The 25,320-nt window shown below is 46.0% G+C and overlaps 1 protein-coding gene across 1 annotated transcript; it reads left to right on the top strand.

Annotated features, from left to right (window-relative positions):
- Positions 1–981: 981 nt before the first annotated feature.
- On the top strand, positions 982–13,722 carry LOC131937983 (doublesex- and mab-3-related transcription factor A2). Its single transcript, XM_059295782.1, has 2 exons — positions 982–1,925; positions 11,444–13,722. Exons 1-2 carry the CDS (start codon positions 1,304–1,306, stop codon positions 12,289–12,291), a joined length of 1,470 nt encoding a protein of 489 aa, XP_059151765.1. The 5' UTR covers positions 982–1,303; the 3' UTR covers positions 12,292–13,722.
- Positions 13,723–25,320: the final 11,598 nt, after the last annotated feature.

Genomic DNA, 25,320 nt, shown 5'->3' with positions numbered 1-25,320 from the left:
GACTTTATATGTGTGAATGTTGATCTTATATGTGTGAATTTTGACTTTATATTTATAAATGTTGACTTTATATGTGTGAAGTTTAAAAAATCAAAATTTGTAACCTAAAATTGTACCAGAACTGTATTCTAAAACCGTACCACCGAATGTACCTACGACTGTGCCAATAACTCTATCCTAAAACTGTACATACGATTGTACCAATAACTCTACATTAAACTTGTTCCCTAAAACTGTACCTACGATTGTACCAATAACTCTACATTAAACTTGTACCCTAAAACTTAAAACTGTACCTACGATTGTACCAATAACTCTACATTAAACTTGTTCCCTAAAACTGTACCTACGATTGTACCAATAACTCTACATTAAACTTGTACCCTAAAACGGTACCCTGCTACTGATGAACTCTACCGACAACAAAGTTTCTAATGCCAGCTACTGTAATCTAAATCCGGAGAAATCAAAGCTACACTCAACATTTGATTGGTCTCGTCTGCACAAGTTTTCTTGTTGTCTTCTGTGTAGTGATGGCTGCTAGCGCTTGTTGTCTATGACGTCATATCTGTATGTGTGTAGTGACGGGGATATTAGATTTCCATTTGTTTGACGTCAAAGCTTGTCACTTGTCACAAAGCGGATATTTGGGATACATATGTCACATGACTAAACCAACAGCTTAAGCCCCGCCCCCACGCCCGCCCCGTCAACCCGCTCGATACAAGCGTCACTCGATACATAGGCCAAGGCGTCAAATGATACAAGGAAAAAACGACCAATCAGCGACGAGTAAACAAGCGAGCGCGCGACTGTCCTCCAGACGTCCGCGCCAGTGGCTGGCGAGGACAAATCGATACACGGCCGTCAACTCGACCCGACTGTTGCCACGACACGGGGGCGGGGCCAGGGAGGTGCGACATTTGGACAGCCGACAAAAGCCGGAGGTGTGAGGACGTCCCCCATACATGTAACCACAGCGTCCCCAGATTTGTTGCTGTAGTTCTGCCAGCTTTTATTACGTTGTCGACAGCCAACATTCGCTCTCTGGTGGCGCTGTCGTCTGCTTGTGGCTCTAACGGACACATTGCCTGTGTCGGCTGCTTGATTCTACCACTATCATGACCCAACGACCGGAGTCTTCACTTAGATCCTGGCTGTAACTTCTGACGTCCTACTTGCTTGCAGATACTTTGTTACTGGAGAGATACTTGCCTGCTAGACCTAGGTTGCTAATACTTCGTTACTAGAGCATCGCGTTTGGTACTTTTTGGTGCGGTTTTTCAGTTGGATTTCTTCAACTATGTCGTCTTCCGATGAAGAGAAGGGAAGACCGGACGCCGGAGGGCCGGCTGTAGACGGGTCAAACATGTTTGTCCGGGCGTCCGACCGGTACCCCAGGACGCCCAAGTGCGCCCGGTGCCGGAACCACGGCGTCGTGTCGGCGCTGAAGGGACACAAGCGCTACTGTCGGTGGCGGGACTGTGTGTGTGCCAAGTGTACACTCATCGCAGAACGTCAGCGGGTCATGGCGGCCCAGGTGGCGCTCAGGCGGCAACAGGCCCAGGAGGAGAACGAGGCCCGGGAGTTGGGTCTCCTGTACGGCCCCAACGGCCTGCTCCAGATGAACCCGGAGACCGTCGACTTTTTCCCGGAGGCCAAGACCTTCCTGCAGCAACAGGGATCCACGAACCCCACAGTCGGGGATCGCAAGTCGGACAGCAACGGACAGTCACACGGACAGTCGCTCGGACAGTCACACGGACAGTCGCTGGGACAGTCGCTGGGACAGTCGCTGGGACAGTCGCTGGGACAGCAACAGGGACCCACGCTGAGTGAGACCATGCAGGGTCACAGGGAAGGCTCCCCACGCTGCCGGTCCCCCCTCTGCCGGCCACATTCTAGAGACGACCAGGATGTCCACGGTAAGAGAGGCTTTTGTTTCTTTCATCAGGCAGCCATTTGGGGTTGGGTTTTAGGTTCTGTGGTTGGGTTTTAGGTTTTGTGGTTTGGTTTTAGGTTCTGTGGTTGGGTTTTAGGTTTTGTGGTTGGGTTTTAGGTTTTGTGGTTGGGTTTTAGGTTCTGTGGTTGGGATTTTGGTTTTGTGGTTTGGTTTTAGGTTTTTTTGGTTGGTGTTCATTGTTGACTTCAACACTTGAAAACGAAATCTGAAAATAAGAAAGTTTAGTTAGTTAAGAAGGTAATTTGACTTAATAACCAAAGGATAAGTCGAAAAAAAATCTTGAGAGATAAAGATATTTCTGGTAGCACGTGAATCGTACGTGACTCATGCGAGATTGCTAGCATCACGTAAAGCTGACGGTGTCTTCTCATCATGCGACACACACCACGTAAAGCTGACGGTGTCTTCACATCATGCGACACACATCACGTAAAGCTGACGGTGTCTTCTCATCATGCGACACACATCACCTAAAGTTGCAGGTGTCGCCACATCATGCGACACACCTGACGGTGCCCACAAGTTTACCTGTCATCACGTGATACACTAACCAACCTTTTAGCGTGGGGTGGGGGTTGTTGGGCATCGTTGGTCTAACAGACACACAAATGTCTCCTCTTTACCTACAAGTAAATTAGACAGAGTGACGTCACACAGGTTAGGCGGTGTAAAGTTAACAACCCCGAACCTCACTGATCGTTCGAATCAAACGTACAAATGACGCGCGACGCACCCCCCGACCCCAGGTGATGGCCTAAGTGTATCCACTCCACTTTACGACCCTCCAGACTTGCAACCTTCACAGAACTACCAGAGCACGAGGGTACGATCTACCCCCCCGACTCCGACACGGCAGCTAATGTTTGTTTCATTGATCGCGATTAGTTAGCTGCAGTCACGCTCGGCTGGCTGGCTGGGCGACCAGCTAGCGTTCACATCGAGGCTCATGGCTGAGCCAGGGGAACGTCGTGGGAACTTCGGTTCCCCGAGATCCAAGGAACTAAATAAATAAGAATTTTGTTGTGGATGAAAGGAGGTTAAAAGTTAAGAAAGTTTCGAGTTGGGGGATAAGATTGATGGGACCCGGACATGGCTGGGTGAGCACTCAAAAGGCGAGACGCGTCTTACGAGGGCTGTTCACGTGACCAGTGCTTGTAGTTCACCTGACGAACCTCACTTGGTTCTTGTAACGAGCCTTATGTGACGAACCTTATGTGACGAACCTTATGTGACGAGCCTTATGAGACGAACCTTATGTGACGAACCTTATGTGACGAACCTTATGTGACGAACCTTATGAGACGAACCTTATGTAACGAACCTTATGTGACGAACCTTTTGTGACGAGCTGTAAGGCATGACTTGGCGCGGGGGGGGGGGGGGGGTAGTCCCAAAGAGGTCCCCTTCAAGAACCTCATATATAAATACAGATATGTGTATGTAAACTAGAAGTTTCTAAGGTGGGAGAGAATGGAAGTCTTGAAGCCTACAGATACTAACCAGAAGTTTCTAAGGTGTGAGAGAATGGAAGTCTTGAAGCCTTCAGTCAGATACTAACCATAGGCTGACGGTACGATGGGTGATGTCACAGCTTGGATGTGGATAAGTGGATAAGTGGATAACATAAGGTGCTGTATACTGTGTGTGGGGAGGGCTGGATGGATAAGTGGATACCATCAGGTGCTGTATATCTGGATGTGGCGAGGGCTGGAACTGTTCAAAGCTCCCGAGTTGATTTATCGCCAAGGTTTCCTCGTCAACTGTATCTCGCCATCTCCAGCTCCTTGAGCCCCCCCCCCCCCACACACACACACAACACGGGAATCGTTTTATTTTATTACTGATCAAACACCGATACCTGTGCGCCGATACCGTGAGCCGCGGTGAAGAGTGGATTCGATCCGTGATCTCTGCGATTACACAGGGCCGGTAATCGGCGGTGTTATCGTCAAACGAAGGCCGCTGTCATCGTCTGCTCTGGCCAGTTTGTTGCACTATGTCTGCCATGTTTGATGGCCAATGTTGAGTGGCCCAAACTTTATAGAGGGTTTCTTTCAGACACTTTTCGCCAGGGTGGGGATGGGGGGGGGGGGGGGGGGGCACTTGTAACTCGGAGGGTAGCGGACCTTTTAAGTTTTTTTTATATAAAATATTTCTTCTTTTTTTGGAGTGGGGGGGGGGGGCGCAGGTGGAGGCGATCCTCACTCGGGTGTGGGGGGTGGGGACAGTGTCGCTTCAGAGAGATGCCAGAAAGAAACACCGAGATTGATGCGATTCCCCCCCCCCCCCCCCCCATGTTTATTGTTGTCGGAACAAACATGTGCTTTTGTCTTCATCGGGGGGGGGGGGGGGGGGGGCTGAACTAAATTCAGAAATGTAATATTTTAAACAACCAATGCTATAACGTCACGAATGCAGATAAATTGAGAGTTTTTTACGTTTAATAAGGCTACATTTCTATTTATTTTTATCAAGCCAAAAACGTACGCCGAATTATCTTTTAAGTTAGACAAACTTTGATTGGCTGTATCAAAACTCAGTGATCTCAATCCCCTTATTGTAGTAGTTTACACAGAAAACAGTGATCTCAATCCCCTTATTGTAGTAGTTTACACAGAAAAACCTTTGAAAAATAAATTAAATTTTACTGTTCAAACCATGTGACCTCGGCTCGCCATGTTTTGTGACGGTGAGAACATGAGAGAAAAAATTTAATTTGGTTTTTAAAACATTTGATTTAGTCGCCGAAATTACTCATTAAAACACAGTAAAACACAGTCATTTATTTTTTATCCCACCGTTCACGATTTTAAAAGATTTTCATAGAGCCTTCGCGGCTTTACCCCTTATAGTACACGGAGTTTGTAGTATGCAAACATTCTTAAAAAAATTAAATTAAAAAAAAAACTAAATCGTGTCGCTTTAAAAAACAATATTGCATTACTTTATTTTTTTAATAAGCAAAGATTGGTCTAACAATTGTAGCCGGAATTAAAACAGCTGCATGTCTACACTTTACAATTTTTGAAATCATGAATAATTACATTTACTGAGTAATACTATATCTGTAACTGTATAATTTGTGTGCATGCGAATGTGCATTTGTGTGTTTGAATTTTTACGTATGTTTGTGTTTGGGAAATTCGGTTTCGTTTTTAATATATATATTTGCGATTGTGCGGTGTGCGTATGTGTGTGTTTGGTGTGTGTGAGTATGTGTGTGGTGTGTGGTGTGTGTGAGTGTAATGTGTGAGTGTCTGTGTGAGTGTAAGTGTGGGTGTAGTATGTTAGTGTGTGTGATGTGTTTGAGTGTAATGTGTTAGTGTGTGTAGTGTGTGTGAGTGAGTGTGTGTATGGTGTGTGTGTGTGGTTTGGGTATGTGTAGTGTGTTAGTATGGTGTGTGAGAGTGTGTGTGTGGTGTGTGTGATGTGTTTGAGTGTAATGTGTGAGTGTGTGTGAGTGTGAGTGTAGTATATGAGTGTAGTGTGTGAGAGTGAATGTGTGTGAGTGTAATTTGTGAGTGTGTGTGTGGTGTGTGAGAGTGAGTGTGTGTAGTGTGTGTAGTGTGTGTGGAATGTGTGAGTGTGGATGTAGTGTGTGAGTGTGATGTGTTTGAGTGAATGTGTGTGTGGTGTGTGTATGGTGTATGTGAGTGTGGGTGTAGTGTGTGTGTGATGTGTGTGAGTGTAATGTGTGAGTGTGTGTGTGGTGTGTGTGAATGTGGGTGTAGTATGTGAGTGTGTGTTTGAGTGAATGTGTGTGTGGTGTGTGTTGGTGTGTGTGAGTGTGGGTGTAGTGTGTGAGTGTGGGTGTGGGTGTAGTGTGTGAGTGTGTGTTTGAGTGAATGTGTGTGTGGTGTGTGTGTGTGAGTGTGGGTGAGTGTGGGTGTAGTGTGTGAGTGTGTGTTTGAGTGAATGTGTGTGTGGTGTATGTAGTGTGTGTGAGTGTGGGTGTAGTGTGTGAGTGTGTCTGTGAGAGAGAAGACAGACATGCAGGTGTGTGAAATCTGATGCCAGCAGTTGCTGCACCCTGCATGTCCCACGATTTGATTAATGGCGGCTTTCTTGATGCATTCTTACATGTTTTTTTTTTAAACGGGTAGCTTTTTTTTTTTTTTTACAACATATGACCTGGAGCTTCACAACTCGCTCTACTCCATACCCCAGCCACAAACAGTTGGGGTAACGTTTCTTGTGACGTCACAACATGGCCACCTTGTAGATCTCCTCCCCCCGGGGTGTGGGGTGGGAAAGGCCAAGGTGTTTAGTCACGTGATGCGTCGTGTTTGTTTTTTGTCCAAATGACGGGGTCGACACCTGAATACAACGGAAGCGATTTCAATCAACGGCTGCACACAATTCCCGGCAGACGTAGACCATCGTCTGCTAACCAAATGGGTAACAAATTGTAAGATAACAAGCGCTTATCGTTATAATCCATCCTTTTTTTCACACAGGGGGATAACTTGTTTGAATATTGCCCAAGGGAGAGAAGTATTACAGGCCGACAATTTTGGGTTACTTTTGAAGTTATGTAAAAACAACAGTCATTAAATATAGGCTTATTCCTGCCTGGCGCGGGGGGTTCCTGTGGTGGCCTAGAGAGGTGGTCTGTTTTCTTTTAGTTAACTTCAAACGTTTCTCCAGCACACGTGGGGGAGGGGCGAGGGGGGGGGGGGACACCAGATTAAAACCTGATTGGGCTCCTCGACTGGGTGATACATCACCCTGAAACAGTGTCACCCGTGGGGTGGGGGGCTGACGGGAGGAGTGAGCCTGTACAGGGATTGAAGGATATTTTGTTAGCTTGAGGTTTCAAAACAAACACTGTCTAGCAGTGATTAAAGTTGACTCGTAGTTTTTGCACACTTGTATAGATAGGGCATGACATTCAGGGGACATGACATCCAGGATACATGACATCCATAGGACATGACATTCATGGGACATGACATCCAGGGGACATGACATCCATGGGACATGACATCCAGGGGACATGACATCCAGGGGACATGACATTCATGGGACATGACATTCAGGAGACTTGACATTTAGGGGTCATGACACATAGGGAGCATGCCATTTATGGGACATTATATTCATGAATTGTCCTATCCTCTGGTCAGTTGTCTCAAGGTGTCCTATCCTCTGGTCAGTTGTCTCCTATCCTCTGGTCAGTTGTCTCCTATCCTCTGGTCAGTTGTCTCCTATCCTCTGGTCAGTTGTCTCCTATCCTCTGGTCAGTTGTCTCCTATCCTCTGGTCAGTTGTCTCCTATCCTCTGGTCAGTTGTCTCCTATCCTCTGGTCAGTTGTCTCCTATCCTCTGGTCAGTTGTCTCCTATCCTCTGGTCAGTTATCTCAAGTTGTCCTCTAACGGTTGAGTCAGCTTAAACTTCTGGTTACTCCTGTATTCTTCCTCCGTTTATTTGACCGAAAACAAGTGTCGGCTTGTTGTCCCACATACAAGGGAAACAATACCGCCAGACAAAGGGGACGCAATCAACGAGTGCTGATGGATGCCGGGCTTGTGGCGGCTTGTATGTCGCTACCGTGGCTCTGTGGAATCGGCACTCAACCGGAAGCGGTAACAGGGCGCCGCCCCTAGAACCGGACCAGAACAGCCGGTTGACCGGAAACTACCGGCCACTGCTTGTCCCGGCAAATAACCGAAAGCTTAAGAAATATTTCCGGTACGTTGGACACGGAAAACTGAATTAATCTGAAGACACAAGCTATAGGGGTAGGGGAGACCCGCTGACTATGTGACCCGTGTTGTGACCCGCGTCATGACCCGTCCACAGTGTGACCCTCCATGTGATGTTGGCTGGCTGCAGCCATTTTGTACAGCCATGGACGTGACTCGTGGCTTCCGTCATTCTTGGATTCTGTCTCTAAACATGGTTGTTTTTTTAGGCGGTACATGAATGTTGTTGATTGGTTAGTTTTGTTGTACGGCGGCTTAGTTTTGTTGTACGGCGGCTACATTTGTCGGGGTGGTCTACCATTGTTATTGCCTACACCGGTGTGCCGTGTCAGTGACAGATGACATTTCACCTCCAGCTCAGGGCGAGGCTTGCAGTTGATCTCTAGCAAATTAAATCTTAAGCCACGGGTGTTAGGATCAGTGTTAGGATCAGTGTTAGGATCAGTGTTAGGATCAGTGTTAGGATCAGTGTTAGGATCAGTGTTAGGATCAGTGTTAGGATCAGTGTTAGGATCAGTGTTAGGATCAGTGTTAGGATCAGTGTTAGGATCAGTGTTAGGATCAGTGTTAGGATCAGTGTTAGGATCAGTGTTAGGATCAGTGTTAGGATCAGTGTTAGGATCAGTGTTAACACAGCCGTAAAGGCCAGGTGTGGGAGACGTAACATTGCAGGCAGATCTAGATCACCTGCCCTCCCTCCGAAACATTGCAGGCAGATCTAGATCACCTTCCCTCCCTCCGAAACATTGCAGATCTAGATCACCTTCCTTCCCTCCGAAACATTGCAGATCTAGATCACCTTCCTTCCCTCCGAAACATTGCAGGCAGATCTAGATCGCCTTCCTTCCCTCCGAAACATTGCAGATCTAGATCACCTTCCTTCCCTCCGAAACATTGCAGGCAGATCTAGATCACCTTCCCTCCCTCCGAAACATTGCAGGCAGATCTAGATCACCTTCCCTCCCTCCGAAACATTGCAGGCAGATCTAGATCGCCTTCCTTCCCTCCGAAACATTGCAGATCTAGATCACCTTCCTTCCCTCCGAAACATTGCAGGCAGATCTAGATCGCCTTCCTTCCCTCCGAAACATTGCAGATCTAGATCACCTTCCTTCCCTCCGAAACATTGCAGGCAGATCTAGATCACCTTCCCTCCCTCCGAAACATTGCAGGCAGATCTAGATCACCTTCCCTCCCTCCGAAACATTGCAGGCAGATCTAGATCGCCTTCCTTCCCTCCGAAACATTGCAGATCTAGATCACCTTCCTTCCCTCCGAAACATTGCAGGCAGATCTAGATCGCCTTCCTTCCCTCCGAAACATTGCAGATCTAGATCACCTTCCTTCCCTCCGAAACATTGCAGGCAGATCTAGATCACCTTCCCTCCCTCCGAAACATTGCAGGCAGATCTAGATCACCTTCCCTCCCTCCGAAACATTGCAGGCAGATCTAGATCGCCTTCCTTCCCTCCGAAACATTGCAGGCAGATCTAGATCACCTTCCCTCCCTCCGAAACATTGCAGGCAGATCTAGATCACCTTCCCTCCCTCCGAAACATTGCAGGCAGATCTAGATCACCTTCCCTCCCTCCGAAACATTGCAGATCTAGATCACCTGCCCTCCCTCCGAAACATTGCAGGCAGATCTAGATCACCTTCCCTCCCTCCGAAACATTGCAAGGCAGATCTAGATCACCTTCCCTCCCTCCGAAACATTGCAAGGCAGATCTAGATCACCTTCCCTCCCTCCGAAACATTGCAGGCAGATCTAGATCACCTGCCCTCCCTCCGACAGACTGAAACACTCGCTGCACACTCGCTTTTTGTGCTCATCTGGTGACGCTATGTATCAAAATGTTGCGACTGAGTTACCTCGCTGGACTCTAAATTCTAATGACCTCCCTTGTATCTAGCTGTAGTATAGTGACATCCCTTGACTGTAGCTAAATTGTAGTGACCTCCCTTGACTGTAGCTAAATTGTAGTATCTTCCCTTAGATCTAACTGTCGTATCTATCACTAGTTTCTCTTTGAGTTATTTTTTTAAAGTGTTTATTAAAAAAAACCCTGTAATAAACGAATGAAAAGAGATACAGTTAATCCGTGTGTACCTTATTATCAAACGTTCGCTAAGACGGAGCGTACCCGAATCTAAGCCCACCGGAAACCAGATGGATAGGGCACGGCGCATGCGCACAGCAAGACTAGATGGGAGAGATACATCACGTCTGTGTCAACAATCAGACGATTGTCTCCCCTGTACGCCCAGACGCCCGTCCGGCAACAGTAGCAAACATTCTCGCCGGACCCGGCTGCCGGCTATCGTGCAACCACGTCCGGCACTCGTTAATGGGCAACCAATACGACACATCAAACACTTTTTCTTTCAGGATAGTGTCAATTAAAATAACGCTTACAAAAGGAAACAAGATTACAAATAAACAATTATATCTCGTAAAGGGGTTTGGGGGGGGGGGGGGGGTCTTATCAGACAGTCGTTTTTTGCATTTTCGCATTCTAATTGTGGTTTTCTGATTAAAAAATAACTTAAATGTTAAAAAATAAAATAATAATATTTTTAATAATAATGATAATAATAATAATAATAATAATAATAATTTTAAACATAACTCGTGGTTTGGGCGATTGGTTAAGAGTTGTTAGCATAATAACTTACTAGTCGCGCCCCTTCCCACCCCCCTCCCTCCCCCCCCCCCCCCCCCCCCCCAACCCCCCAACTTAAACGTCAATTCTGGTGGCTTGTTTTTAGCGCAATTTCCATTCTGGAGAATTGCGTTTATTAACCCGTCATTTCTGGATGTATGAATGTATGAATGAATGGATGGATGGATGGATGGATGGATGGATGGATGGATGGATGGATGGATGGATGGATGGATGGATGGATGGATGGATGGATGGATGGATGGATGGATGGATGGATGGATGGATGGATGGATGGATGGATGGATGGATGGATGGATGGATGGATGGATGGATGGATGGATGGATGGATGGATGGATGGATGGATGGATGGATGGATGGATGGATGGATGGATGGATGTGTGTCCGCAGCTTTAAGTCGTATCTCCTCCTCAACGAAGCAATATCGATGACTAGTTCCAAAAGCAATTATGTTAAGCAAGTTACGAGGATAAACATAGGCCATAAAAATTCCGGGTTTCTTTCATGGATTTTCCGGAAAAGCCAAAAAAAAAAAAATCGAAAAAAAGCAGTTTTTGGCCCATATCTCGGCAACCAGACCACTTAGCGACTTGAAACATGTACCAATCGATTCCTGCTATAATTTAGAACAATATTGCCGAAGAAAGTTTTCAAAAATATCCTTTCGTTTGGTCACAAACATTTTTTTGAATTAATTAAAATTTGGACCGAATTAGTAGGCATTTTATGCAACCACACCACACGCGTCATCACGTTCAATAGCTGCGCCATCACGTTCAATGGCTGCGTCATCACGTTCAGTAGGCGCGCAATGGTTTTTAGTCATATAACTCTATTGTAAATAAAACATGTAAAATACTGAAAAAAAAATTAATAAAAAAACGTTTTAATAACTAACCAATGGTTTTACTAACCCTGCTCTTGATTTACGCTACGACAGAGCTATTTTTAGACAACATAAGGAAATTGCGCTTAAATGTCACTAGACTTTTTAATTAACTTGTTTTTTTAAGGTTTGTTTTCTTGTAACTCCATCTGTTGACATGTTCTTTTCAAAATTGTTCAAGAACATTTTTTTTTGTTCCAACAGGTGGGAAAAGGTCGCGTCTAGACACAGATAGCGAAGAGCAGCCGGGATCCGAACCCTCGTCTCCCGCTGGCACCGAGTCTCCGAGAAGTAGGTCAGCCAAAGACCAGGACTCACCTTTGGCCAGGTCACCGACCCCGCACACAGAGAGCTACTCACCCAAGCTGATGCACGAGCCGAGCTTCACCTACCGCTCGGCCCCGCCCACCAGCGAGCAGAGACTGACCCCTCCGTCCAGCAAGGTGGAGCTCTTCAGCCCGGCCCTGGCCCTGGAGGAGGCCATGCTGGCCGGCAGCAAGCGCTCGCCGCTGGACATGCTGTGCCGGGTCTTCCCGCACATGAAGCGCGGCGTGCTGCAGCTCATCCTTCAGGGTTGCCATGACGACATGGTGCAGGCCATCGAGCAGGTCCTCAACAACCACCACACGGAAGCCGGAAACGTGCCGGTCAGCATGCCGCTCAGCTCCATGGGAGTCGGGGCGGCTCTCAACGCTTTAGCCGTCAGTCACGTCGGGCTCTCGAGCTCCGGATTCTTCCCCCAGTCCTACCTACCCCCCACCCTCGGGACGCCGGCTTTCAAGTCAGCCTTCTCCCCCATCAGCTCCCCTCCCACCGCCCACCTCAACTCCATCCGGTACACCTACGGCCCGGGCGCCCGCTCCAGCCCCATGGCGGCGCTGGCCATCCCCTACCCGCCCCTGCTCCCGAGCCTGGCCCTGGGCTCCAGCTACGGGTACGGAGCCCTGAGCACCGCCAACAAAACTCTGCACTACACCGTAGGCTGTTCCTGCTGCCCTTCCAAGCCCTACTCGCAGACAGGGGACAAAACTGCCGGCTGTATCGGGGATTAGATTCTCGCCCCTGCAGGACCAATCTGTTGGTCATCTCCATAGGACATTGGCTGACCCCTGACCTCGACAAACGTGGGCAGCCAGGAGTAAGAAAGCCAGCAAATTGTCGTGTCCCTCTTCTACTCGTAGGTGTTTTGTCACGGTCTACTGAGCACAACCACCACTCACCTGAACACCGTGACGTCACCTCTCGTGGTTAGTGACGTCACCTCTCGTGGTTAGTGACGTCACCTCTCGTGGTTAGTGACCGTGGTTAGTGACGTCACCTCTCGTGGTTAGTGACGTCACCTCTCGTGGTTGGTGACGTCACCTCTCGTGGTTAGTGTCAAGCCGGAAGTGGAGACTCTAACCTTGTGTTCTCAAGTTGTAAGACAACTCTAGCTCTGACATAATGTGAAACGGTTTCACCTTCTCCTACCTGTTTGTTTTTATTGATTGACCTTGACATTTAATTTATGCGGGATTAGCTTCATGTTAGACAATCACGCTGTCACGCGTGACACGTTTGATGTATCCACATTGTGTACAGTTGTTTACAGTGTAAATATTGTTACGTAACGACCAATGTTTTAGCCACGCCCACATAGGTGGCGCCATGTGTGTAGCTAATAGCTCCTGTAGCTGACCCTATCGCCGACCTTGTGACCTTTGCTGACCCTATCGCTGACCTCGTGACCTTTACTGAACCTATCGCTGACCTCGTGACCTTTGCTGACCCTATCGCCGACCTCGTGACCTTTGCTGAACCTATCGCCGACCTCGTGACCTTTACTGAACCTATCGCTGACCTCGTGACCTTTGCTGACCCTATCGCCGACCTCGTGACCTTTGCTGAACCTATCGCCGACCTCGTGACCTTTGCTGACCCTATCGCCGACCTAATGATACTCGCGAGGTCCCTCTTATGAAATCCCCATTGCTATCTACCTGTAACAGTCCCCGTTTTGAGGTCACCAAGAGGTCCCTGTAGTCAGGTCACCAAGAGGTCCTTGTAGTCAGGTCACCAAGAGGTCCCTGTAGTCAGGTCACCAAGAGGTCCTTGTCGTCAGGTCACCAAGAGGTCCCTGTAGTCAGGTCACCTAGAGGTCCCTGTAGTCAGGTCACCAAGAGGTCCCTGTAGTCAGGTCACCAAGAGGTCCTTGTCGTCAGGTCACCAAGAGGTCCCTGTAGTCAGGTCACCAAGAGGTCCCTGTCGTCAGGTCACCTAGAGGTCCTTGTCGTCAGGTCACCAAGAGGTCCTTGTCGTCAGGTCACCAAGAGGTCCCTATCGTCAGGTCACCTAGAGGTCCCTGTAGTCAGGTCACCAAGAGGTCAGTGCTACCATTGTATTTAAACACGGACCGACCAGTCAACATGTGACCCCCTTCTATGTCAGCTTGCAATGGTCCCTGATGTGTTGTGATTTTGTTAATAAACGTGTGCGACTTTTCTCTCTTTAGTTTGTTTACATTTTTTTTCTTTCATCTGTGATGTTTGATTCAGTAACTTAAATCAGAGAACATAACTTATAGCAGACGTCAGCCAACATCTCACACAACTTATAGCAGACGTTTAGCAAAAGTATAATTTTTAGACCATTAACAAAAGTATAATTTTTAAACCAATAACAAAAATATAATTTTTAGACCATTAAAAAATTATAATTTTTAGACCAATAATTTTTAGACCATTGACTAAAGTATAATTTATAAACCATTAACAAAGTGCGATGCAGTAAGTGGAAACCAAATGTGTTCAAATATTGCTCACATCTTATAACAGTTGTCGGTCTTTACCGAAAGTGAAAAAAATGATAAAATCAAGATCTCACATATTTTATATTGAGGTAAAAATGTCATCAACCAATGAGATAATCTACATTTAATGAAATCGTTAACAAAGTTAACATTACTTAAAATACGTGGTCACGATATAAGAGCACGTCATGTTAGTACGTTAGCTATTTAAGAATTTTTGTTTTTATTCGCCAAATATACTTTACATTCATTTTAATTTTTCTAGGATCATTTTAAAATATACTGTTGCTATAGGGATAATATTGTTATTTGTCACTTATGACTAATATGAATCAGTTTTCAAAACTGACAAAGATAAAAATTAAGTGTGTCTAGTTCTGAGGGTAAAATAGAAGAAAACCGAACTAAAACAAATATTAAGAAACTTTAAAATAATAAACTTCATATAGCTTTGAAAATAAGAAAATTAAAACGAACTGGTTTTTTATTTTATTTTAATAGTAAAAGCATTTGTAGCTCAAGGGATCTCTTGCACGTTTTAGCAAATATTGTTTTATAAAGCAAGCAATGTTTCTTTCAGACTTTTTTTCGAAGCTTTTAAATTTCCGGGTATATTTTAATCTTGCTATATCCCCATTTATTTTTTGCATTCAGTAGCCGTTTAATTAAATTTTAATGTCAATTATATTAAAAATCAGACATTATTGCGTTGTCATTGGAGATGATTGTATATTTAAAGTTTGAACAAAATAGCTACACTAAAAGCGGGTTGTGACTGAGTTACAAGATTTCACAAGCCTACAAACAAAATAGTTACACTAAAAGCGGGTTGTGACTGAGTTACAAGATTTGACAAGCCTACAAACAAACGTGTGAATTAACAAAAAAACGTATACCGCTTAACGAAAAAAACAATCTCGCTAAAAACGCGAGAAATAACTGGATCATTATCGGCGGAAATCAGCTAGCCAATCATTTGCTTGCTGTCTGCATCGTGACAAGATTAGCTAGCCAATCATTTGTATGAACCACTGTCACCACCACATCAGCCACTGACACCACCTCATAAATCACAAGCACCACAGCTAACACCGCTAACACCACCACAATAACCACTGACACCACCACTGACACCATCACTGACACCATCACTGACACCACAACATCAACCACTGACACCACCACTGACACCACCACATAAACCGCTAACACCATCACTGACACCACCACAGACACCACCACTGTCACCACCGCTAACACCACCACATAAACCACCGACACCACCGCTAACACCACCACTGACACCCCTACTGACACCACCACTAACACCACCACTGACACCACCACTAACACCACCACAGACACCAGCAGGTGTACCACCATGGAAGGCCCTCACCTCTAGCCCACAAGTATCAAGTCTGGCAGCACGTCTTTGTCTCGAGTCTGAAAGTAGATCTCAATCGTCCGCCTCGGCTGTCGGGGCTGATTTATTGGGGCCAATCCGAAACACCCGTATCCGATTACATCTTTTCTCCCAAGGCAAGGAATCGAATAGCGACTGTAACATGTACCTAATGTAATCGAATTCAGCAGATTGTATCGAAGTTTATTGTGCAGTATCAGGTAACAGGAGAGTGATCTATTCTGGGCCGTCCATTTGAAAGTGTGGGATTTTCTTCCACTTGACTTGCAAGTGTGGATTTTTCATCGACACTTCGTATATATATATATATATATATATATATATATATATATATATATATATATATATATATATATATATATATATATATATATATATATATATATGTGTGTGTGTGTGTGTGTGTGTGTGTGTGTGTATGTGTGTACATGTTTCTGTAGAGAATGGCGTGCCGTTTAAATCTTATCTCTGGCTTTTGTGTACAACGTTTAAACTTAATGACCCATATCATTATGTATCGGTTAAACTTAATGACCGTGTCATCGTGTATCGGTTTACAGGTGTGGTGGGCAGATGGCCAGGTGATTGGCTAATCTGTTGCTGACACGACATGTTAAGACACGGGTCTACCTGTCTGGCTCTTCTACAGGTGGAAACACCCACAGAGTACACGTGACCTTGCATAGTCCTCCTTCAAAGAGCTGAATTTCAATTTTTATAGAAAATACGTGCGTACATGTCGCGCGCGTTGCTGCAGTCTGAGAAGATAGGCTGACGCAACATTTAAATGATTTCATCAATGCGTTTCCAATCGTGTATTTTTAGTCAACTTGTTTTCTAAAACTGAGTTATTTAAATGTAAACAGTGCCAGTGCTATATCTCTTGTTGTGACCAGGTTTGTCCGATTGTAGGAAAAAAAAAAGTCACAGGAAAAAATGTCACAGGGAAAAAAAGTCACAGGAAAAAAATCACAAATATATATTTGTATGAAATGTGTTATTACTTTTATGTATTAAATATTTAGAAAGTGCAAATCAACTTACGATTAATTAAATGTAATATATGTGTAGGTTGTATGCGCATAGTAATATTTATTAAAAAATATTTTGTATGAAGTACGTAGGTTTTAATTCCGTTATAGGCCTATAAGTAATATTTAATAGAATTTGATACAATGTTCTGACGTTCTTGGTTTTCATCGTGTTGTTTTACACACTAACTTTAAATTAGCCTGAGGTGGAATAAAACATAAATAATCTGACTTGCTGCACTCGACTCATCGCATCAACAGTTCAACCACATTTTCTGAGCACATTTACAATGCATAGGATCAAAACAAAAAGCCGACACGGTATAAAGACTGTCATTGACGCAAAAGGTCAACAACACACAATATGGACGGATTAGGCCGACAAAGGAAATGCAAAACACAATGATGTGCCTAAATGTCCTTGATAATTATTTTTTACTACCTCGTATTTAGCTAAATATGTAGCAAAATTTGTATTGTTGTTTTAAACCATAATGCTTTAAAGTTTGCAAATATGCTACAAAAAAAAACCCACCCACATAAATAAACACTGAAAATTTAACAATACACAAAAATTAAATAAAAGAATATTTCTTAAAAGATTTCTGTAACTTTTTTCCTGTGACTTTGTTTCTGTAACTTTTTTCCTATGACATTTTTCCTTTAGTGACTTTTTTCTATTTTTTTTTCCTGTGACTTTTTTTTTCGTTCACCGTGTGTCCACACAACATACTGGCTACTAGAATCAATTATTATAGTAGCACACGGTATCCATAGTTTATGGCACTCTTTAATATGAACGTAGGCGCAAAAAAGGATTTTTATGTTACTAGATAAGAAGAAAAAATTGACAAATTAAACATAATGAGAGATAGCAGTGACGTTATAACGCTAGACCATCTATTGACAAGGTGAACATTTGAAAGTTGAAAAAGAAAGTTGACAAAATTAAATTGAAAAACGTTGACAAGTTGAAAAGTTGAAAACAAAAGTTGAACCTTTGAAAACTGAAAACTTGCTACATGTGTGCCGGCTTGCCGGTGAAACCCGAGAGTTGCAGCCGAGCCTGCCGGACGAAAGTGCCGGACGAAAGTGCCGGACTTGTTCCAATTATCTTTGCATACACTTCCTCTCTGTTGGCTCTCGCGTGTGTCAATAAGAGGCTCGGGTGTTGGCCTGACACGAGCAGTGTCGGCCGAGAATGGGCCGAGAATGGGCCACCTCTTTCAGCAGATCGTCTGGCCCGCCATCTTGGAGCAGACGGCGCCGGTAAAAGACGTCTGTGAAATTTGAGAGGCGCGAACCGTCGGTGAGAGTGATCGCAAATATAAGTTTTGTTAACTTCTGTGTCTTCAATGGTTAGGGTTTTTTGCACTGCTTTACCCCCGGGATGGTTGGCGTTAAACGTAATCAAATGTGTCTGTGACGTCATTAGGTGGTTTATGATTGGCTGATGGACCTTGTGACGTCATGACGTGTCTGTGGAGGGTCACCTAGTGCACGTGTTATGTTTGATGTTGACCCGGTGTAACCCAGCGTTACAGTAGCTGAATCATTTTCATACAGTCGCAACACGATTGCGTCACTGAGAGTTGACGAGTGTCTATTTTATAGTCTACTAGCGGTTCCAGCCAGGCGTCGCTCTGGCTACTTCAAGATTAACTTATCTCACGTGAGGTCCAGAGTGTTGGTTCGCGCAACGTCTGAAACCATTTTCATGGTATAAGAAGAAAGTTTCGATCTTTAACATTTGGTGGAACTATTAAAAAACATACAGCATTCATCTTCGATAAACTCGGCAGGAGGAAAATGCCGCCTGTCAAAGGCCAGGATGACGTCATACTGTAACTGTCTTAAACCACAACCGTCTGTTGTCTGCAGACTGTGACGTCATGGACTATAAAAATGACGCACGGAGATCAATTAAAATCAAACTACTTTCGCATGCAGGAATGGCCATTGGAAAGTTGTAAACTTTTCACCAAGCATTCTTCAGGTTAAGACAAACGTGCGCCATCTATCTCACACCATTGTCTAGTCAACCTGGATTACAAAACATTTCCATATTTGATTCTAGACTCATCACTACGTCCTCAGACTACGGACGTTCAATAGAACTGACTACAGTTCAAACAGGTGCACAGAGGGAAGTCCCCATTTTATTTTATTCCCGAACAAGGGACGCTATTGATATAAAGGGAGTGAACCAAGCCGCCGATAAAATAAAACATGTTTTATGGAATTCCAGTAATGAAGCAAGTGTCTAAAATATGTTAGCGGGAAACAGTTTGACAATCCGCAGGCCCGGGGACGGGACTGGTGCTTAACTATTGTTCTAATGCAAACCTTAAGCACGTCCGCCATTAACACGAGAAGCAATGAAAAGCTTTTACCGGCTTTGGTTTCAAGATGGCCGCCGTGTACTGATACAGGGGAATTCATTACGGAGATCTTTAAACAGGGGCAACTGGAGTTTCATGTCGCACTGTCGGGGGAGGGGTGGGGTGGGGGTGGGGTGGGGGAGTGAACCAAGTTGGGTACGTTTGGCTGTGGTTGGGAGGGGGCGCCAAGTTGTGTACATTTCACGGCTAGAAAAGTGCTCTATGTGAGACATAGACGGATATCTTACATGCTGGTTGCCAGGTAACAGCCAACTTGGTGCAACTATTTTTAGTTTATTTATTAATGTAATTTTTTTTCCGTAACAGTCAGTAACGTCATTTCAACTGTTGGTCCAGGTCCCTACACGTCCATGGTCCAGGTCCCTACACGTCCATGGTCCAGGTCCCTACACGTCCATGGTCCAGGTCCCTACACGTCCATGGTCCAGGTCCCTACACGTCCATGGTCCAGGTCCCTACACGTCCATGGTCCAGGTCCCGACACGTCCATGGTCCAGGTCCCTACACGTCCATGGTCCAGGTCCCTACACGTCCATGGTCCAGGTCCCTACACGTCCATGGTCCAGGTCCCTACACGTCCATGGTCCAGGTCCCTACACGTCCATGGTCCAGGTCCCTACACGTCCATGGTCCAGGTCCCGACACGTCCATTGTCCAGGTCCCGACACGTCCATGGTCCAGGTCCCGACACGTCCATGGTCCAGGTCCCGACACGTCCATGGTCCAGGTCCCGACACGTCCATGGTCCAGGTCCCGACACGTCCATGGTCCAGGTCCCGACACGTCCATGGTCCAGGTCCCTACACGTCCATGGACCAGGTCCCGACACGTCCATGGTCCAGGTCCCGACACGTCCATGGTCCAGGTCCCGACACGTCCATGGTCCAGGTCCCTACACGTCCATGGTCCAGGTCCCGACACGTCCATTGTCCAGGTCCCTACACGACCATGGTCCAGGTCCCGACACGTCCATGGTCCAGGTCCCGACACGTCCATGGTCCAGGTCCCTACACGTCCATGGTCCAGGTCCCGACACGTCCATGGTCCAGGTCCCGACACGTCCATGGTCCAGGTCCCTACACGTCCATGGTCCAGGTCCCTACACGTCCATGGTCCAGGTCCCTACACGTCCATGGTCCAGGTCCCGACACGTCCATGGTCCAGGTCCCTACACGTCCATGGTCCAGGTCCCGACACGTCCATGGTCCAGGTCCAGACACGTCCATGGTCCAGGTCCCGACACGTCCATGGTCCAGGTCCCGACACGTCCATGGTCCAGGTCCCGACATGTCCATTCTGCCGTCGGTCCGTGTGTCTACAATTGACCTTGCTAGCCACAAAGTGAAGTCCATGACCCCCAAGCCTCATCTCAAGACAACGTCTTTCCTTGCAGGACACAGCAAACGATAAAAAGGGACATGCCGGCATCGGCACTGACACTTGCCGGAATATGCCGGCCTCAGCACTGACACTTGCCGGTTTAAACACGACTGACAACAAGGTGTCAGCTTGGACTGCACGGTCATGCGCAGACCTAATTAAACATCCGGGTAACTAGAGACACCCGGACATCCCCTGGATGGGGGGGGGGCAGGTCAGACGGGACATTGGTCACTGTTGGACACTAATTGACCAGTGGTAATTAGTGGCACAGATCCAATTGACCAGTGGTAAGTAGAGGCAGCAGAGTTGCTCCTGGCTGTCTACTCTACACGTCTGCTTTACTTAACAAATCTCTGAACTACAACTCAACCACCTTAAGGAGCAGTTCCCTGCCCCTGTTCCTTAAGTCACATGACCAAGATTGTTTACATCAAACCGCTGTAACCCTTTGAGCGGCACCAGGTCACGTGCTGTCTATTGTCCTCACGACGCCGTGTTCCGTAGCGTCGCCAGCAGTGCCCGTGTCTGCCACATTCTACAGCCAAAAGTGCCATTTGGATCGGTCGCAGCAAACACGCACGCCCATTATCTCCTGAGTGAGATCAAGTATCAAAGAGAAGCTCACTAACAGATTTACCAATATCTCTAAAGCTAAAGGGAAGCTACTCATGTGACGATCGGTAAGGGAAACTACTCAAGAAACAGAAAGTCAACGCCCAGAAATAAAACATAAAATAATACAACCGGTCCACCCCGAACATTCCCTTTAAGACGTAGTTTAGCCGTTAGAACGGCGACTAGTTTCCACCAAATGTTTAAAACATTCTTTAGCTCAGTATTATTAGGCTCGGGTTTATGCAAATCTGTTGGTAAAAAGTCGACACAGCCCGGTCAACAAAAATGGACGTTCGACTAACAAAGAAAGTTGCTCCAATCAACACAGTTATCTATCACTGGGGACACTTTTTAGCAGGCCGGTGTTAGACGAGGTATGTAAAGCTAGTCGTATCAGCCTGATAGATCCATTGTTCCTTTCGTTCTCCGCAGCCGGCTCAAGCCAGCGTAGACCGGCGTACGGTTGTCTAGGGGCGGCTCGTCTTGTGGGCCACTTCAAAGTTGTACTTTACAGAATGATCGAGATGCGGGCAGTTAGATCACGTGGTACCCGTTTGTGAAACCTCGAGGCTCGCTGGTGTTACGATACACCAGTGTGAGCTGACGTTAAACTTCTAAGCCCCGCGGGTTGTGCTGCCCGCGGGGTGTGGTGCCCGCGGGGTGTGGTGCCCTTGTTTAATACCTTGATGCTATCGCCCCTCGAGACCTCTTCATGTACGATCCTGGCTAATTTATCGCTCCTGGGGGTTCTATGTAGAAGGTGAGGAATGACAAACAGAACATTGGGGTTCTATGTAGAGGGCGGGGTATGGCAAACAGAACATTCGCACTTAAACAACAGATGGAGAGGCAGAAACAATAGGGTTCGGTCCTACACGGGGTTCAGGACTAAAGATGGTAGATACGGGGTTCAGGACTAAAGGTGGTAGATACGGGGTTCAGGACTAAAGATGGTAGATACAGGGTTCAGGACTAAAGGTGGTAGATACGGGGTTCAGGGCTAAAATGGTAGATACAGGGTTCAAGACTAAAGGTGGTAGATACGGGGTCAGTGGCGTAGGCAGGGGGGGGGGGGGTTATGGGGGTCATAACCCTCCCATAGACCCCTCGGTATATATATATATATATATATATATATATATATATATATATATATATATATATATATATATATATATATATATATATATATATATATATATATATATATATATAAAGTATGAGGGGGTGGAAATCGTAAGTTTGAGGGGGGAGGGGTGCAAATCGAAAGTTTGTGCCCGGGTAAAAATTGGAACCCACCCCCTTGAGACGATCCTGGCTACGCCACTATACGGGGTTCAGGACTAAAATTGTAGCAGAATATCTTCCAGGCATCTCTTCAAGGGGGCGGAGACCCCCCCCCCCCCCGGAAAAAATTTAAAGCCCCCCCCCCCAACGAAATGAAATTTATATAATTTATATAGAAAATATATACTTTTAACAGTGTCCGCCCCCCCCCTCCCCGAAAATTTGAAGTGCCCCCCCCCCCCCCCCGGAGAAAAAAGTCTGGAAGAAACACTGAATGGTAGATACAGGGTTCAGGACTAAAGATGGTAAGCAAAGGGTTAAGGTCCACATGTGGGTGGGTGACAATGTTCACTCCAGCGCTGACCACTTGACGTGAGAATAAAAGCCGGCAGATGAGGTATAAAAGCCGGCAGATGAGGTCTGATGGACTAACGAAGAGCTGTGAACTCGTGCCCAGCTAGCCGGCTGTCCGGCGGGTGGACAATGGCCAGTCGACACGAGCAAATAAACTGGACGCCACCTCGAGGTGACGACAGCAATAAACTCGCCAAGTTCAAACAGGAAGTTGGTTTGATTGGCTCATTAAAACTTGACCGCCATCATTAAACTACACGGCAGGCAATACTAGACCACCATCAACGTACGATCTAGATGGCTGCAAGGTCTCAGCTTAAAGGCAAACGTGCCGCCTCTATGGCCGGCTTTAAATGTTGATCGTTTTGTATCTGATAACCTAATAAGTTTATGTCTTAATTGTTCTAATGTACACACGTACGGATGTATTGAGTTCAAATATAAGATTGTTCTGAGAAGTGTTTTGACGGTGCCCCGACAACAGTGTGTGGGGGTTTCTAAAGTGGGGGCGTCAGGATGGGGGGGGGGGGGGGGTGAGCAAAGTTCTTTATTTTTCAGGATAGCTCTATTTAGATCCAAAAGTGCCCATTTGATGCGCCGGTGTATGCGCCTGGTGTATGCGCCGGGTGGGTGCACCAGAAATGTACAAGTTAAGTCCGGGGAAAAGATGGCAATTCCAGGCAGGACCCAGTCTCCTGGGTCTCCTGGGTCTCATTTCATTTCTGGCTTGATTAGATTGGTGCCAGAATTATTTGGTTGTCTGTCTAGGCCGTGTGGTGATGTGCGGGCGGTGTGCGGGCGATGTACGGGCGATGTGCGGGTGGCGCTGATACAATCAAAGCCAGCCTCGGATGAGCAGATACAAAGGCCACCTCGCCTCGGAGGATGATTCTAAAAGAAACTCCAAGAAAAGCTCTCGCGGCTTGCCCACAAAGACCACATTAGGCCGAGGCTGGGGCGAGAGGGACTGGGCGCACGAGATCCCAGCGAGCGGGGTAGAGTGCAGGCCTGAAGATTAGGATCTGGTAAATCCCTCTGTCCTCGTCATTACTGGCCGCTTTGATCTCTCAACCCGTCACGGTACAGGCTCGCCTCTTGTTGTCTGCTTGGCCGGCATTTGGCGCGTCCATGCAGCCCGGTGACCCCTGGTGCCGCCCAGTGACCCCTGGTGCCGCCCTACAGACGATCTGCCTTGGTTACAGCAGACCCACGTTTTGCTCCATTCTACTCTTCTAAGCGCGTTAATTAACTCAACTTTTTTTCATTGTTTTTAAACCAGCAAAAAATTGCTCTGAGAAGTAGAGCAACTAACCGCGAGATGGCGCTCTCGTGAGATACACCAGAGCTGGGATTTGTGGGTGACGTCCCCTGAAAGCAGATGTACCGGTCGTCTGCAGATACTGATCGCCCTTATCTGGGCGGGAAAAAACACGAACAACTCTGATAGTTGAACTAATTACACATTGCAGCTCAAAACTTTTCAATTTCCATCCCTAATGTCTGTGGTGTTACTTTGAAGTATTTTCTTGATACCGAATATGGGCCCGCATCTTTCTGCTGCCATTCATAGCAAGTTATGCCCCTTTATGTCAAATTGTTCTTTTGTGTAATCAATTGAAAGCCAATTATTGGGACATCGTTGTCAGTCTATTTGGGACATCGTTGTCAGTCTATTTGGGACATCGTTGTCAGTCTATTTGGGACATCGTTGTCAGTCTATTTGGGACATCGTTGTCAGTCTATTTGGGACATCGTTGTCAGTCTATTTGGGACATCGTTGTCAGTCTATTTGGGACATCGTTGTCAGTCTATTTGGGACATCGTTGTCAGTCTATTTGGGACATCGTTGTCAGTCTATTTGGGACATCGTTGTCAGTCTATTTGGGACATCGTTGTCAGTCTATTTGGGACATCGTTGTCAGTCTATTTGGGACATCGTTGTCAGTCTATTTGGGACATCGTTGTCAGTCTATTTGGGACATCGTTGTCAGTCTATTTGGGACATCGTTGTCAGTCTATTTGGGACATCGTTGTCAGTCTATTTGGGACATCGTTGTCAGTCTATTCTGACGCCTACAATGTTTGTTTTTGTTTAGTTAAATCAAACTGCTTGGTTCAAAAACTTTAATGAAGGGTGGTGGTGGTGGTGTTTATGCTGGTGGTTGTGGTGATAGGGTGGGATAGGGTGGTAGTAAGTGTGGTGTGGTAATGGTGTGTGACAAAAAGCCACAGGGCATAAGTCACAAGGAAAAACCCACAACAATAAAATCACATTTTATTTTGCTTCGAAATAAAGTCACAGAAAAGGTCACAATACTGTTCTAAGAAATATTTTTAATTAACTAAAAATTGTCTACATACCAAAATTAATTACTACGAAATTAAGGTACATCTTTGTCCGTACATATATTGTAGACGATTAAGTCAGAGACAGCCTTTATAGCGTGTCGGCTTTTTGTCTTGGTTCTTGGCATCGTTATGTCAGGAGCATGGTAAATGTTGAAGGTAAAGGTGGTTTGGTATCGTTATGTCAGGGGCGTGGTAAATGTTGACGGTAAAGGTGGTTGAACCATAGTTGCATTGAGTTTGTGGCAGCAAATTTTATGAACTGTCTTTTTTAGCGCAATTTCCATTCTGGAGAATTGCGATTATTTTTTTTCAATTCAGGCAAATTCTAAGTTAGTGTAAAAAAAAAAAAAAGTATGAAAACAGAGTAGGCTTGAACATTCTATTAAATTCGACTTGTATTAAATATCTACATAGCATACTTCAGACTAAATATCTTTACGTATGTTCTA

The sequence above is a fragment of the Physella acuta genome, unplaced genomic scaffold, assembly GCF_028476545.2.
Source record: "Physella acuta isolate Inbredline_101_S28 unplaced genomic scaffold, ASM2847654v3 ptg000225l, whole genome shotgun sequence".
Taxonomy (NCBI): Eukaryota; Metazoa; Mollusca; class Gastropoda; family Physidae; genus Physella; species Physella acuta.
Note: the sequence above shows the minus strand (reverse complement) of the source record. Positions and strands in the feature narration are given on the sequence as shown.